At 50.4% G+C, this 13,563-nt stretch overlaps 1 protein-coding gene across 2 annotated transcripts in view; it reads left to right on the top strand.

Moving 5' to 3' along the window:
• The window catches only part of dnhd1 (dynein heavy chain domain 1), a 29,621-nt gene that overhangs the window by 12,140 nt on the left and 3,918 nt on the right, over positions 1-13,563 (top strand). Inside the window, exons 22-40 of one of the 2 annotated variants that reach the window (XM_076976048.1) lie at positions 110-200; positions 289-475; positions 4,218-4,500; positions 4,614-6,348; positions 6,571-6,788; positions 6,878-7,061; positions 7,237-7,339; positions 7,815-7,964; positions 8,423-8,575; positions 8,689-9,120; positions 9,660-10,074; positions 10,158-10,268; positions 10,387-10,536; positions 10,720-10,898; positions 11,110-12,114; positions 12,199-12,376; positions 12,465-12,578; positions 12,898-13,120; positions 13,339-13,430. In XM_076976048.1, the coding sequence (XP_076832163.1) occupies positions 110-200; positions 289-475; positions 4,218-4,500; positions 4,614-6,348; positions 6,571-6,788; positions 6,878-7,061; positions 7,237-7,339; positions 7,815-7,964; positions 8,423-8,575; positions 8,689-9,120; positions 9,660-10,074; positions 10,158-10,268; positions 10,387-10,536; positions 10,720-10,898; positions 11,110-12,114; positions 12,199-12,376; positions 12,465-12,578; positions 12,898-13,120; positions 13,339-13,430 (6,003 nt within the window). Of the gene's footprint in view, positions 1-109; positions 201-288; positions 476-4,217; positions 4,501-4,613; positions 6,349-6,570; positions 6,789-6,877; positions 7,062-7,236; positions 7,340-7,814; positions 7,965-8,383; positions 8,576-8,688; positions 9,121-9,659; positions 10,075-10,157; positions 10,269-10,386; positions 10,537-10,719; positions 10,899-11,109; positions 12,115-12,198; positions 12,377-12,464; positions 12,579-12,897; positions 13,121-13,338; positions 13,431-13,563 lie in introns of both variants that reach the window. The other variant, XM_076976047.1, reaches the window with a different exon arrangement.

Raw genomic sequence — 13,563 nt, 5'->3', positions numbered from 1 at the left:
ATAAACTATAATAATATTTTAAATAATCCAGAACTTCCTTGTAAATTCTCTGGTGGGTGCTAATACACTGCCTGACTCGACTTGTCTAATTGTTTTCTGTTCTTGCGAGATGCTGAGCTGCAGGCCTCCACAGAGGTACAGGCCAGAAACCTTTTTGTTGTGGCGTATATTTGGGGCTTTGGAGGACACCTGCATCCGAGGTATGTGCTGACAGTGAAGTGGACTCATGGTGTCTGTGGTGAAGGCATTCAGGCTTGAAAGAAAATTTTGTTATTCTCCTGGTTTTAGACACTGGCCACAGTTTGATCTTTTTGCACGAGAAGCCTTGTTTGGGAGCCGGTACAGAATTGAGGTTCCAACTAGGGGCACAGTGTTTGAGCACTTCTTTAACTTCACTGATGCAGTGTCAGAAGACTCTACCAGCATGGTTGACTTCGCAAGAAGTCCAAAGCACTCCCATACATGTGTGCCACAGGTTTGCTGATCACATACTACAGTGTATATACATTGTATATCCTTATAATTTAGTATTTGTCTAAGTAAAATCAGTTTGTGACACAATCTCTCACAGATTTTGGAGAACATAGGAGATGGTCAAATCACTGTTTATGTGTTTGGGTAATATTTGGCATATTTTTAGGAGTCCAATCAACCCAATATCACTACTAAATAAAAAAAAATATTTATCTCAGAAATTGCTGAAATTATTTTAACTTTATACATGTCACGGTGACAGCTCCGGACCCTTCCCTGTGGGCGCGCCGTTACGTCGTCTGCGTGTCGTTATGTCCATGTATGTACTTCCGTGGGTGTGGGTTGTTTGTGAGCGTGTTCGTTTGTTACACCTGTGCCTTGTCTCGAGGTCACGTGGGTCTGTGTAACTCACCTATTTATTGTGCGTTCGCGCGGTGTCTAGTGCTCGTCTTTGTCTGAAGCCAGGTGTCAGTGTGAGTGTGACTGTGCTGCTTGCGCTCCGCACCGAGCTTACTCGTGTCTTTGTTAATAAATGTTCATCGTTCACCGTAATCGTCTTGGTGTCTGCTTCCCACACCCAAGCGTTACAGAAAGACGAGCCTTATAAAAGAAGGAATGCCTGGATACGCCACCAGGGCGCCTAAAGGTAGGAGAAGGAGCCGACGTCACCACGGCTCTTCTACAGTCCGACATCCCGAAGCCCCTGTCTCCGAGCAGGAGATGATGCAGAGCCCCATCTGCGCTTACATACTCTGCGCCGCTCGGAGTACGGAAGACGCAGAGATGGCCGAACAGCTCCGTCAGTCCGCGGTGCGTATATGGGAGGACCAGCACCCGACCGCGTCCCTAGAGCCGCCACCCAGGGCCAAAACCAGAGAGGGCATGGAGGACCCGCTGGTCGTCCAGGCGGGGATGGTACGTGCCAATCCTCCTGAGGACGAGTCCGAGGAAGACGGCTCGGAGGAGGAAGAGTATCCCCCCTCAGTTTGCTCTAGGAGCACTGTGTATTACGGGGGGGAGGGGGGCAGTCTCCCACCGTCTGAAGGCGAGGCGGAGGGGACAGACTACGAGGAGGAGGAGTATTCCCCGTCAGTGTGCTCAAAAAGCACGGTCTACTACGGGGAGGAAGATGTCAGTCCTCCACCGTCTGACTACGGCGAGGAGAGGGAGGACTTCAGTCCCCCTTCGGCGCTGCACCCAGCCCCGTTGGGAACCGACGAGCAGAGCGAGGAGAGTGAGGGGGAGAGTCTTCGGTCGGGGAGTTCGCTCCTGACGGTATACAAAGGAGGAGGGAGCGGACCTGACAGTTCGCTCGCGTCGGTGAGTGGGGATTCCTGCGGGGAGGAGCCCATGGACCACTCCAGATGCGAGACCCCCGCTCGGTCCATGGACTGGAGCGTAGCCGAGGAGGAGGAGCCGGAGATGGACACCACCCCCGATACCGGTGCCAGAGGGGGCTGGCCTGGCAACGGAGGGGCTTCCTACGGGGGATTCCCGAAGAGGGAGCGCCGGCAGTAATCGTCTTGGTGTCTGCTTCCCACACCCAAGCGTTACAGAAAGACGAGCCTTATAAAAGAAGGAATGCCTGGATACGCCACCAGGGCGCCTAAAGGTAGGAGAAGGAGCCGACGTCACCACGGCTCTTCTACAGTCCGACATCCCGAAGCCCCTGTCTCCGAGCAGGAGATGATGCAGAGCCCCATCTGCGCTTACATACTCTGCGCCGCTCGGAGTACGGAAGACGCAGAGATGGCCGAACAGCTCCGTCAGTCCGCGGTGCGTATATGGGAGGACCAGCACCCGACCGCGTCCCTAGAGCCGCCACCCAGGGCCAAAACCAGAGAGGGCATGGAGGACCCGCTGGTCGTCCAGGCGGGGATGGTACGTGCCAATCCTCCTGAGGACGAGTCCGAGGAAGACGGCTCGGAGGAGGAAGAGTATCCCCCCTCAGTTTGCTCTAGGAGCACTGTGTATTACGGGGGGGAGGGGGGCAGTCTCCCACCGTCTGAAGGCGAGGCGGAGGGGACAGACTACGAGGAGGAGGAGTATTCCCCGTCAGTGTGCTCAAAAAGCACGGTCTACTACGGGGAGGAAGATGTCAGTCCTCCACCGTCTGACTACGGCGAGGAGAGGGAGGACTTCAGTCCCCCTTCGGCGCTGCACCCAGCCCCGTTGGGAACCGACGAGCAGAGCGAGGAGAGTGAGGGGGAGAGTCTTCGGTCGGGGAGTTCGCTCCTGACGGTATACAAAGGAGGAGGGAGCGGACCTGACAGTTCGCTCGCGTCGGTGAGTGGGGATTCCTGCGGGGAGGAGCCCATGGACCACTCCAGATGCGAGACCCCCGCTCGGTCCATGGACTGGAGCGTAGCCGAGGAGGAGGAGCCGGAGATGGACACCACCCCCGATACCGGTGCCAGAGGGGGCTGGCCTGGCAACGGAGGGGCTTCCTACGGGGGATTCCCGAAGAGGGAGCGCCGGCAGGCCTATCGGGCAGCAAGCCCCTCCGGGTCTCCCGGAGGAGGGAGTCACGGACCCGGGAGGAAGGTCGCCGTGAGACCCGCCGGTCGCGCTGCCTCCAAGCGGGTTACAAATCGCGCTGCACCTCGCGCGTCCGCCAGGTGTGCTGCCCCCAGGCGGTCGACCAGTCGCGCGGCACCCCGCGCGTCCGACCAAAGGAGGGTCCCCAAGCGGTCGGACAGTCGCACTACGCCTCGCGCGTCCGCCAGAGGGACTGCCTCCAAGCAGTCGACCAGTCGCGCTTCACCCAGCGCGTCTGACAGCCGTGCGGCACCTGGCGGTGAGCGGGCGGAACAGGCGGGAGGAGTACCGCCACCTGCAGCGTCCCCAGCCCCCGGAGCCTTCGGGCCGCTACCGGCGTTGCCTCAGGCGGGAAGCCTGGCTCCGGGAATGAGTGTCTGTGTTCCTATGTTTTTGTCTATCCCCTTGTATCTCCCTAATTTCCTTTTCCCATTTGTGCCTCTTGTGTTTCATGTTCCAGTGTGCGTGTTTGTGAACGTGCCATTGCTTAATGTTTTCTCCCCTGTCTTCCCAGGGAGGGTGTACTAGAGCTGGTCGCGGCGGTTCCCGCCGTCGGGGGCGACTGCTCTCGGAGGCTCGTGATCCCGGCGGTTCCGGACCTGCCCGTTTGTGTTGGTTCGGGGCATTCCAGCTGCGCGGGACGCTCCGGGAGTAGCGAGCCCCTGGCGGAGGGTTCTGTCACGGTGACAGCTCCGGACCCTTCCCTGTGGGCGCGCCGTTACGTCGTCTGCGTGTCGTTATGTCCATGTATGTACTTCCGTGGGTGTGGGTTGTTTGTGAGCGTGTTCGTTTGTTACACCTGTGCCTTGTCTCGAGGTCACGTGGGTCTGTGTAACTCACCTATTTATTGTGCGTTCGCGCGGTGTCTAGTGCTCGTCTTTGTCTGAAGCCAGGTGTCAGTGTGAGTGTGACTGTGCTGCTTGCGCTCCGCACCGAGCTTACTCGTGTCTTTGTTAATAAATGTTCATCGTTCACCGTAATCGTCTTGGTGTCTGCTTCCCACACCCAAGCGTTACAATACATCAACCTTTGTTGTACTTTTGGGCAGATTTGTAAATTTTATATACTATTTTGAATATTTATTTGTAGCTCAAGGATTTCTTGTATTATGTCATTGACATGGAATGAACTCTAGACTCTGGAAAAAACATGAAACAGTAATTAAATTATTCTTTTTTTATTATAAACTTTTCCCCCCAATACAGTATGGAAAATATGCATATCTCATGAAGCTGATGTTGGAAACCCGTCAGTCAGTAGTACTAGTAGGAGAAAGAGGCTCAGGCAAAACAACGTTGGCAAAATCTTTGTTATCCCAAGAAAGAGCACATGTGCACCTCTCAGTGAGTCCCCTGCTGTCCGCTGCTGATTTACGAGGTCTTCTGGAGAGGATGGGCAGCCAGAAGACCCAGCTGGATGGTTTGGGAGCCATCATACCACGTCCTGGTTTAGTTCTGTTTCTTGATGATTTGCATGAAGCGCCTTTTGGTAAATAAATTAATGAGCATCTTCTAATTGAAGCCTTTGTGTGCTGCTTTGTTTTTCTTTAAAATGATCTTTTGCCATTATGTCAATAATGATTCATCGTTCTTCCTATTCAGACGTTTATGGGAAGACATCAATGACTCTAGAGACCTTACGTCAGTGTATCTCAAGGAGCGGCGTGCTAACTTCAGACGGCCGTCACTTTAAGTTGTTCAGTTCTGGAGCTGTGGGTTATTTAGGCACTTGCAGCACTCTTGGATCAAAGGGCAGTACGGGCAGTCGGATTTCCCCACGCCTCTCTAGACTGTTTACTGTCCTGGCACTCCCTAGTATGACTGAAGACATTCTGTTTTCTTTCCATTCAACACAATTACAGCAGTGGCTAAGAAACTTTCCATCCATGCCAAGGATAACAGATTTGGCACACTGCATTGTTACTGCAACCTTCGGTGTATACCTCGCTGTGCTTAAACATTTTCTTATTTCTGCCCACTCGTCCCTATGCGTTTTTTCTCTACATGACCTGAAAAAAGTGTTCCAAGGGATGTATCTCTGGGACCCGAAGACTGTAACCCCACGTTCCTTAGATAGTCTCGTAGTTCACGCTCACGGTTCCTCTGCTCTGCCTGTCTTTGCTCCAGCATTCCTTGGTCCAGCGGCAAATATGCTCAACATTGCTCGTCTGTGGATGCATGAGTGCTTGCGCACATTTGGTGATCGCTTGTCCTCAGATGAGGACAGTCACAAACTGATCTCAGTTCTAACCCAGGTGTCTGAGGAGAATTTTGGCAGTTTTATGACTGAATGCCGCACTAGAGAACACTTATATAGTCCTCCTCATCAGTTAAAAGGCAGAACTATGGATCATATAAATCAGTCTCAACACGTGACCACAGTTCCACAAGATATACCTCCAAAAGAAGAAAGTCTGACATCTAGAAAGGAGTCTGATGAATCTCCCATGGCTGAAGTCACAGGACGTCATTCAAAGCAGGCAGAAAAATCTCACTGTTCTTCTGTGGAAGAGAACAGCTCTGACAACAGTGTTTCAAGTAGTGAGATGGAAGAAGACTGTTGTAGCTCTGCGTCTTCAAACACAAGTAAAAATGAAAAGAGCATCTGTGAATCAGCATCAAGCACAGCTACTGGCTCTCCTCAAACCCCCCAGCCCAGTTCTCCTAAAAACACCAAACAATTAGAACGATCCTGCAACAATATGAACCAAAGCAAGGTCTTGCAGGAGGTACGGGACCTGTCTGACATTTCAGCTTGTGAAAAGCCTCAGGACGCCCCCAAAATGCCTCTACAGCTGCTATTAGACATGGGCTCTTCTATCCGCAATGTCATCTTCAGCCCAGACGTGGGTGAACCAAACAAACGTGTGGCACAGCACCAGGTTAGGCGCCACTCTGCATACCTGGAGAGAGATTTGGGTGCGTTGGTACAGCAGCTGGTCCATATTGTGTCAAACAGAGAGGAAGCAGATATCTGCATGCCCGCACCGTGTGCCGTCTATCACCAGAGAGTACGCCAGCTCACACACATATTACGCACCTTGCTTATTCCTGGTGGACACGGGGTTCTCTTTGGAGCAACAAAGAAGACAGGCCGCAAGAGCACTGTACGCCTGGCAGCCTGTTTGGCAGGATACAGACTAATTGAGGTTCATCATGGAAACGAGGGCAAACTACAGGAGATCTGGAATGAAGCTGGCAGACAGATTGGCGTACATGGTGGACACGTGGTCTTTCTGATCCATGAAGACACTAGCCAAGCTGTGAGGGACGAGCTAATGGTGGTCATGGCTACCGGAACATTCCCAAGGCATTACACAGATGGAAAAATTAAAAAGTATGGGATATATTTCCATTTAAATTCACAAAGATTTAATTTTTACATTTAAGTATTATATTCACCATAATTCCATTATGCTACATTAAAAGAACATCTGTAGCAAGTATTATTTCCTAATAATATATTTATTAAGGCTATTTAACAAATTAAAACTTTAAATTTCTGTGATATATGGTATAGGTTACACTACATTTCTGATACAATATTCCTTTTATGCAGGTATTTAACATGTGCCCAAAGAAATATGCATGTATTTTTACTGCTGCCTCTGCACCATGACACATGTGAAGGACAAGGGTCGTCGCCCACTGCTGTTACACAACGTACCCAGGCGGTGGCGCTCTGCTGCTGTGTGGAGGTGTACCAGCCATGGGGCTCTGAGGCCTTAGTGGAAATTGCTTCTCGACGGCTTCAGATTCCAAACATAGTTGTTAAAAGTAGGTGGGACATGTTTTGTAATTGCATCGATTGTTAGCCAAAATGTCATTTGTCATGTTATATCAAAGCTGTTTTTTATCCTTCTTAGTTGATGAGACCTTGATGGCAAGTCTTGCTCAGGCGATGGCTGGAATACACAAGTCTGCCACTACATATGCTTCGAGCTTCCTAAACCTTCAGCCGTTCAGTCTACAGACCTACCTGGAGCTGACGGGGTGGTTGTGCCAGGTGTGGGGGCAGTTCTCTCAGGAGAGCAGCGAGAGCAGCAGCAGGTAAACCTCAACACAGCTGGAGACACAGCTGCAAAATTGGTGCTGGTTGACTTATGCATTAATATTGCAGTTGCTTTATCAATCTAAAATGCTAAATATATGCTAAATGCTAAATGTACAAATATCAAATTGTGTACTTATTTTGCCTGTTTACTTCTTTGTTGGGCTGTGTCAGAGTGGCAACGGTTTTGACTCGTGTGAACAAATTGATTGAGACAGCACAGGTTTATAGTGAAGAAGTGCTCAGGCTAAAGACCCAGTATGACAGCACAGAAAAGGTAAAACAAGACACTGCCATGTAATTACCTTCACCCAATATTGCGCGAATCCTGGATAGAGTTCCTGATCTCTTTAACTGTTTTTGTACTGTATTTGTGTGTATGATTTGTTCATCATATTATGTGGTCTAATTTGCTTTCTGTTTGCTATTGATGAGCTCACCCGAGTGCTCCTGCTTCTTCAGATTACAGATTACTTCAGATTACTTCCATCTGATAAAATGAGAGGACTGTATATAAAGTACTATAATTAGTGAAATTCTTCATGGTTCAACAAATATGGAGATACATAAAATACGGATGTACAAAATGTCAGCAGTCAACATTTTAGCCTAATGCTTAATATGAAATCCAAATACAGAGCAAGACAAACAATATTTTAATATTTCTGATGTTTTAAGTACTGAGCTGTCTCGATCTTAACTACCTTTACATTAATGTACCAGTCATGGCACCTCACTCTACTCTGGTACAGAGTCTGAAGCAGACGCAAAAGGCTTTGACAACAGAGCACAGGCAGTGTGAACGAGCTCGTCAGTTCTGTCTCCTGGAAGAGAATCAACTCGCTTTCCTAGAAGAGCAGCTGGAGCAAGCTGAACAACAGAGTCAAGATACACTCAAAGAGGTTACACTGCAGTCACACCAGTGTCATACTGCAGGCACACCACTGTCACACTGCATTTACACCACTGTCAAACTACAGTCACACCACACTGCAGTCACACCACTGTCATACTGCAGTCACACCAGTGTTGTACTGCATTTACACCACTGTCACACTGCAGTCACACCAGTGTCATACTACAGTCACACCGGTGTCATACTGCATTTAGACCACTGTCACACTGCAGTCACACCACACTGCAGGCACACCACTGTCACACTGCAGTCACACTACTGTCACACTGCAGTCACACCAGTGTCACACTGCAGTCACACCACTGTTCTTCCTCACACTGCAGTCATACCAGTGTCACACTGCAGTCACACCAGTGTCATACTGGTATTGTTCCATGCTGCATGTGGCTGGCTTATGTGTTTTAGGTGAGTGCTTTGTATCAGACAGCCCTTAATGCCATCCAGGCTCTGAGTCAGTGTGACCTGGATGAGGTGCGACGCTACCGTCATCCGCCTGATGCAGTCGTCACTCTCATGGACTCCATATGCATGCTATTCAATCGTCCATGCAACTGGGAAAGCTGCAAGCAGCTTCTAGGGCAGCCCAGTTTCTTACAGGTTAGAAGCTAATGAAAACCCTGTCTTTAACCGACAGTTACAGTGCATACTTCACGCGTAGTACGAGTTTCAGAAGAACTTTTTTCCCTGTACTCCTCTCCTGCTCTTCTCAGGACCTGGAATTCTTTGATTGCTCAAAACTGAGCACTGAGATACTTCAAAAGCTCAGTGAAATCGTGCAGGCCCCGAACTTCCAGCCCTGTGCGGTGCGCAGCGTGAGTCGTGCGTGTGAATCGCTGTGCTGCTGGGTGCGTGCGGTGTACCACTCCTCCAGCGCTCGCCGCCTCGCCGCCCCCCAGGAAGCTCTCAGGACCCGTACGGTCGGCCGCATGGCCGCCTGCCGCGCGCGACTGGGAGGGATCAGGCTGCGGGAGGAGGCGGCGCACCAGAGGCTGGAGGAGATGGAGAGGCAGCAGCAACTCCTCCACCACCACCTGGAGGAGCTTGAAGCCAAGCTGCATGAAGCTAAAGCTCAGGAGAAAGAAACTACTGCTGCCCTTAGCCAAGTGAGGTTCTTCAGTGAGAAATGGATCACAGCTCTAAAGGTAACCAAGTCATGAATTTATATATGCACTATATTGCCAAATGTATTCGCTCACCCATCCAAATGATCGGAATCAGGTGTTCTGATCACTTCCATGGCCACAGGTGTATAAAATTAAGCATCTAGGCATGCAGACTGTTTTTATAAACATTTGTGAAACAAAGCATCGGCTGCAGTGGTGTAAAGCACATTGCCACTGGACTCTAGAGCAGTGGAGGCACGTTCTCTGGAGTGACGAATCGCGCTTCTCCATCTGGCAGTCTGATGGACGAGTCTGGGTTTGGCGGTTTGCAGGAGAACGGTACTTGTCTGACTGCATTGTGCCAAGTGTAAAGTTTGGTGGAGGGGGGATTATGGTGTGGGGTTGTTTGTGTGAGCTAGGCTTGACCCCTTAGTTCCAGTGAAAGGAACTCTGAATGCTTCATCATACCAAGACATTTTAGACAATTCCATGCTCCATGGGAACAAATTATATATACACACACACACACACTGTATATATAAAGATGTTTCTTATCTTTATTCATTTCTGTTCTGTAGGAAACACAACTGAATTGTCAGACTGTTCCAGGCGATGCGCTGATTGTGGCTGCCACCATCTCTTATTTAGGCCCCTTTGGGCCTGACACTCGACTGGATCTGCTGAAAAAGTGGCACACACTGTGCTTGACAGGCAGGATGAACCCGAGTCCAGAAGACCCACGAACATCTCTGCTTGAGGAACCACACTCTTCTGCAGATTCCCTCTTTGAACCCATCCCTGTGGGGCTGGAACTTCCCCGGGTCCTGGCTCGAGCACTCAGAATGGGTCACTGTCCCATGCAGGAGGTTCCTCCGGCCCTGGTCATGGAGCTGCTCCTGCTGGGGCACAGCGCCCCCTGGGCTCACCACTGGACCCTGCTGGCACACACGCAGCAGCATGAAGAGCTGAGTGGTGGATCAGTGCTGGCCAGAGGTGTTGTACAATCTCTTTAGTGTCTGTTACACTTCAGCATCTTTCACTGTCAATCTCTGATTCTAATTTTGATGACATTTCAGGGCTGTTCCGAGGAGCTGATGGAAGATCTCATAAAGAAGACGAGTATGAGCTCGTCCTTCCTGCAGACGACCCCGAATTACTTGACAAACTCAATCAAGGGGCAAAGAAAGGTTAGCACTCCATGCACTGAGTGACCTTCATTACAGTTTCCCTGCAAACGTTTTAGAGCTAATTTCCAAGTGACAGTCGAGATGCTCCTGGTGCTGCAGCTAGCTTCTCTCTCGTCAGGTCTGAGAGTGCTGGTGACCCACGTAGAGCAGGCCGTGCCAACCCAGGGGCTCCTCCGCGCGTTATCCCGGCCAGCCGGAGCTGCGGCCCCTCACCCTGCGTTTCGCCTGGTCCTCAGCACAGCCCTGCCGGTGCACGCCCTGCTGCGTGGTGAGGGCTGCGTGGAGACCTGCGTGGACTAACCGTTACATGATAATGTGTTGTTCTTCTTTCTGCATTTTTAACCATGAAACCATTATATTATCAAGTCACAAGTGTCTGTTTATATGTCTACTTCAGTTTTGCAAGAATCATGTCATTTTTTCAATTGTTATTTCTTCTTTTTTTTTGCAGAGATCCATCCCTTAATCCTGGAAAAGGTTAAAGTGATTGATCTATCACTTAGCACTGTTCAAGTCCAGCATGTCATTCTCTCTGAGCTACTACGGTCGGAGAGCTTAGAGCTGTGTGGACAGTGTGGCCAAGCAATGAGAGATAAACACACACTTCAGGACAAGCTTCATCTAGAGGAGGTATGATGGAAAAAATGACATTTACTTTAAATTCTCTTTGTGACTGAATTATCCAATAGATACATTGAAGCTAATACAAAAGCCATGTAGTTACAGGAGTGTGGAATGAGTGTGTATCCCAGTGGTAACTCCATAATATATAAGAGGTTCATCTAAAGATGTACAAGGTGCCCAGTTCAGGTACTGGAGACCCTTCTCTTCATGGTTTCAGGCCTCTTTGATGCAGTACATCCTGCAGACACCCGGCCCACTGCTGCGGGACCCTGGTTTCCTCCCGCACGTGTCTGCGCGTCACAGCGCCACACTGGCTCTCGATGCACAACTCGAAGAGCTTTCCGCTGAAATCAAGCGTCCCAAACCTCTGAACAGCTATCACCACCTGGCTGCACTGGCCACGTCCCTGTACCGGGCTCTGGAGCAGACCGAACGCCTCTCTCCCTTCTACCACTTCGGCCTGCGAGACTTCTTGATGGTTCTGCAGCAAGCTTTAGCCCTGAAGGGTGGAGCGGATGTCACGCGCAGCGGGGAGGCGGTGGCGGGTGTAGCCATGGGGGAGATTTCACACAGGATGGTGTCGCACTTGCTCGCTCGGTACAGACCCTGCCTGCCCCAGAGCCATTCAGAGGTCCTGCAGCTGCTAGCGTCTGTCTCGCTGCCTCTGCACGACGGCGGCTGCTCCGAGGCAGAGCGCCTCGCCTTCCTCAAGGGGTTCGGCGGCGTAGAACGCCCTCACCGGCCTGCTCCATCGTCCGCTGTTGAGCTCCCAACCTGGATCTCGCCGCACGTCCACGCTGAAGTCCGTCTCCTCGACAGGACGTCGCCCTTCCGTGGTTTGGTCTCCTCGCTGCGGAAGTCGTCCCGCCAGTGGCAGGAGTACCTGCGCTTTCCTTCGTCCACTGTGATCGGACCCGTTCCGTGTCGGTCCCACTCCCACCTCACAACGTTGCAGCGCGCCATTCTGTGGAGGACGCTCTTCCCGGAGTGGCTGGCACAGGTGGGGGATGACCTTACCGCCTGTCAGCACGGACACACGCCGCGTTCCTGGCCCGCAGCCGGCCCTCACCTCAGCTCTCCACACTCACTCTCCAGCTTTCTGTCCAGGAACAAAGGCCCTATAATTGTAACCTTGCCAGGGCAAAGCGCAGATAGTATAGGAAGTATCCATCCTCTCCATTGGATAAAACAAGCTGCTCAGTACCAAGCAGACAAGAAAGGGGTGAGACGCTAGATTTCTTCTGGTCACAGTTTGCATTGCTTGCGATATGTGAGATGATTACAACACTCTCATAATCTTCAACAGGTGAAAGTGACTGTAATTTCTTTTGGGTCTGAGTGCCAAAGAGATGTTGTTCTCTCTGCTCTCGACGCAGCTGTTCAGACTGGTCATTGGCTAGTCTTGAACAACTGTCATCTGCTTAATAAATGGGATGTCAAAGTGATCACTTGGCTCAAACAGCTAATGTCCTGCACAATGATAGGTGAGTCCACTGGCCTGTGCCACTAAGCTAAGACTTATTTAACTGGAGAGACAGACACATATATTCTTTTTCAATTTTGACCTGGCAGGTCCGGACACAGATCAAGCACTCGGTGCAGATGGAGGTGTGGCTGAGAATCACATCCATCCACATTTCCGACTGTGGTTTATAACAAAAGTCAGCGATCCATTGTCTGTTCCAGGTATTTGGCAAGACCTTTGTTTAAAAACGTATTGCACTGCGTTATGATCAGGTCTGTTATTTACTACTGCAGTCCCATACAACAACTCTGCATGGGCCTGAAATTATTTGGCCATTGCATTTTGAAATGTTGTACTTGATGTCTGGAAAGTGCACATTGACCCAGTTGGAATCTCAGAATTATTCTACCAGAAGCATGTTTTTGTAAGACCACAGATGACACTTCTGTGGAACCAAGAACTGCATGCTGAAGACTGTGAGATGTGCCGGTATTAAGATGTGAGTGCAGCACTGATGCCCTGTGTCCACGTCCTCCTCAGCCCCAGTGAGGATCCATGCTGTGCACGTGGCGTGCGACTTCCACTGGGACCTGCAGAGCGAGCTGTGCTCCTCTCTCAGGCAGCTTCAGGCCTTAGCTCCGCCTCCCGCTGATCCCAGAGGCGGAGCTGACGTGGAGCCCCTCCTTCGCTGCGCTGTCCTCCATTCTGTGCTGCTTCAGAGGCAAAAACTGAAGCATCTGGGACAAGGAAGAACTTATAACTGGTGAGGAACTGCTTCCTCAATATGAAGCGGTTAAGAGGAACACTGAGCAACCTTAATCTCAGCAGAATATACAACCTTGTCCTGCACATTAATCTAAGTGGAATATCCAACAATGTCCTGCATATTAATCTCAGTAGAATATACAAGCTTGTACTATATATTAATCTCAGTAGAATATGCTAAATATACAGAATATATATTCTGTACATTCTTCTCAGGAGCCAGGAGGATCTGCTCAGTCTAGTAGACGCCCAGGTGCACATTGCCAGACTCTGCACTGACCCAACTGGAGCACTGGAGTATATAGCTGGTACAAGACTGTTCTCTGTTGATGCTACTACAGATGTGTTCTCTGGCCTCCAAAAACAAGGGTGCTGATTATGTTTCTGAAATGGTCTCAGTTGGTCAGTGTAAAGTTTCTCCATCAAGCTTCGATGAGGTGA

Source organism: Brachyhypopomus gauderio, chromosome 16, assembly GCF_052324685.1.
Source record: "Brachyhypopomus gauderio isolate BG-103 chromosome 16, BGAUD_0.2, whole genome shotgun sequence".
Taxonomy (NCBI): domain Eukaryota; kingdom Metazoa; phylum Chordata; class Actinopteri; order Gymnotiformes; family Hypopomidae; genus Brachyhypopomus; species Brachyhypopomus gauderio.
Note: the sequence above shows the minus strand (reverse complement) of the source record. Positions and strands in the feature narration are given on the sequence as shown.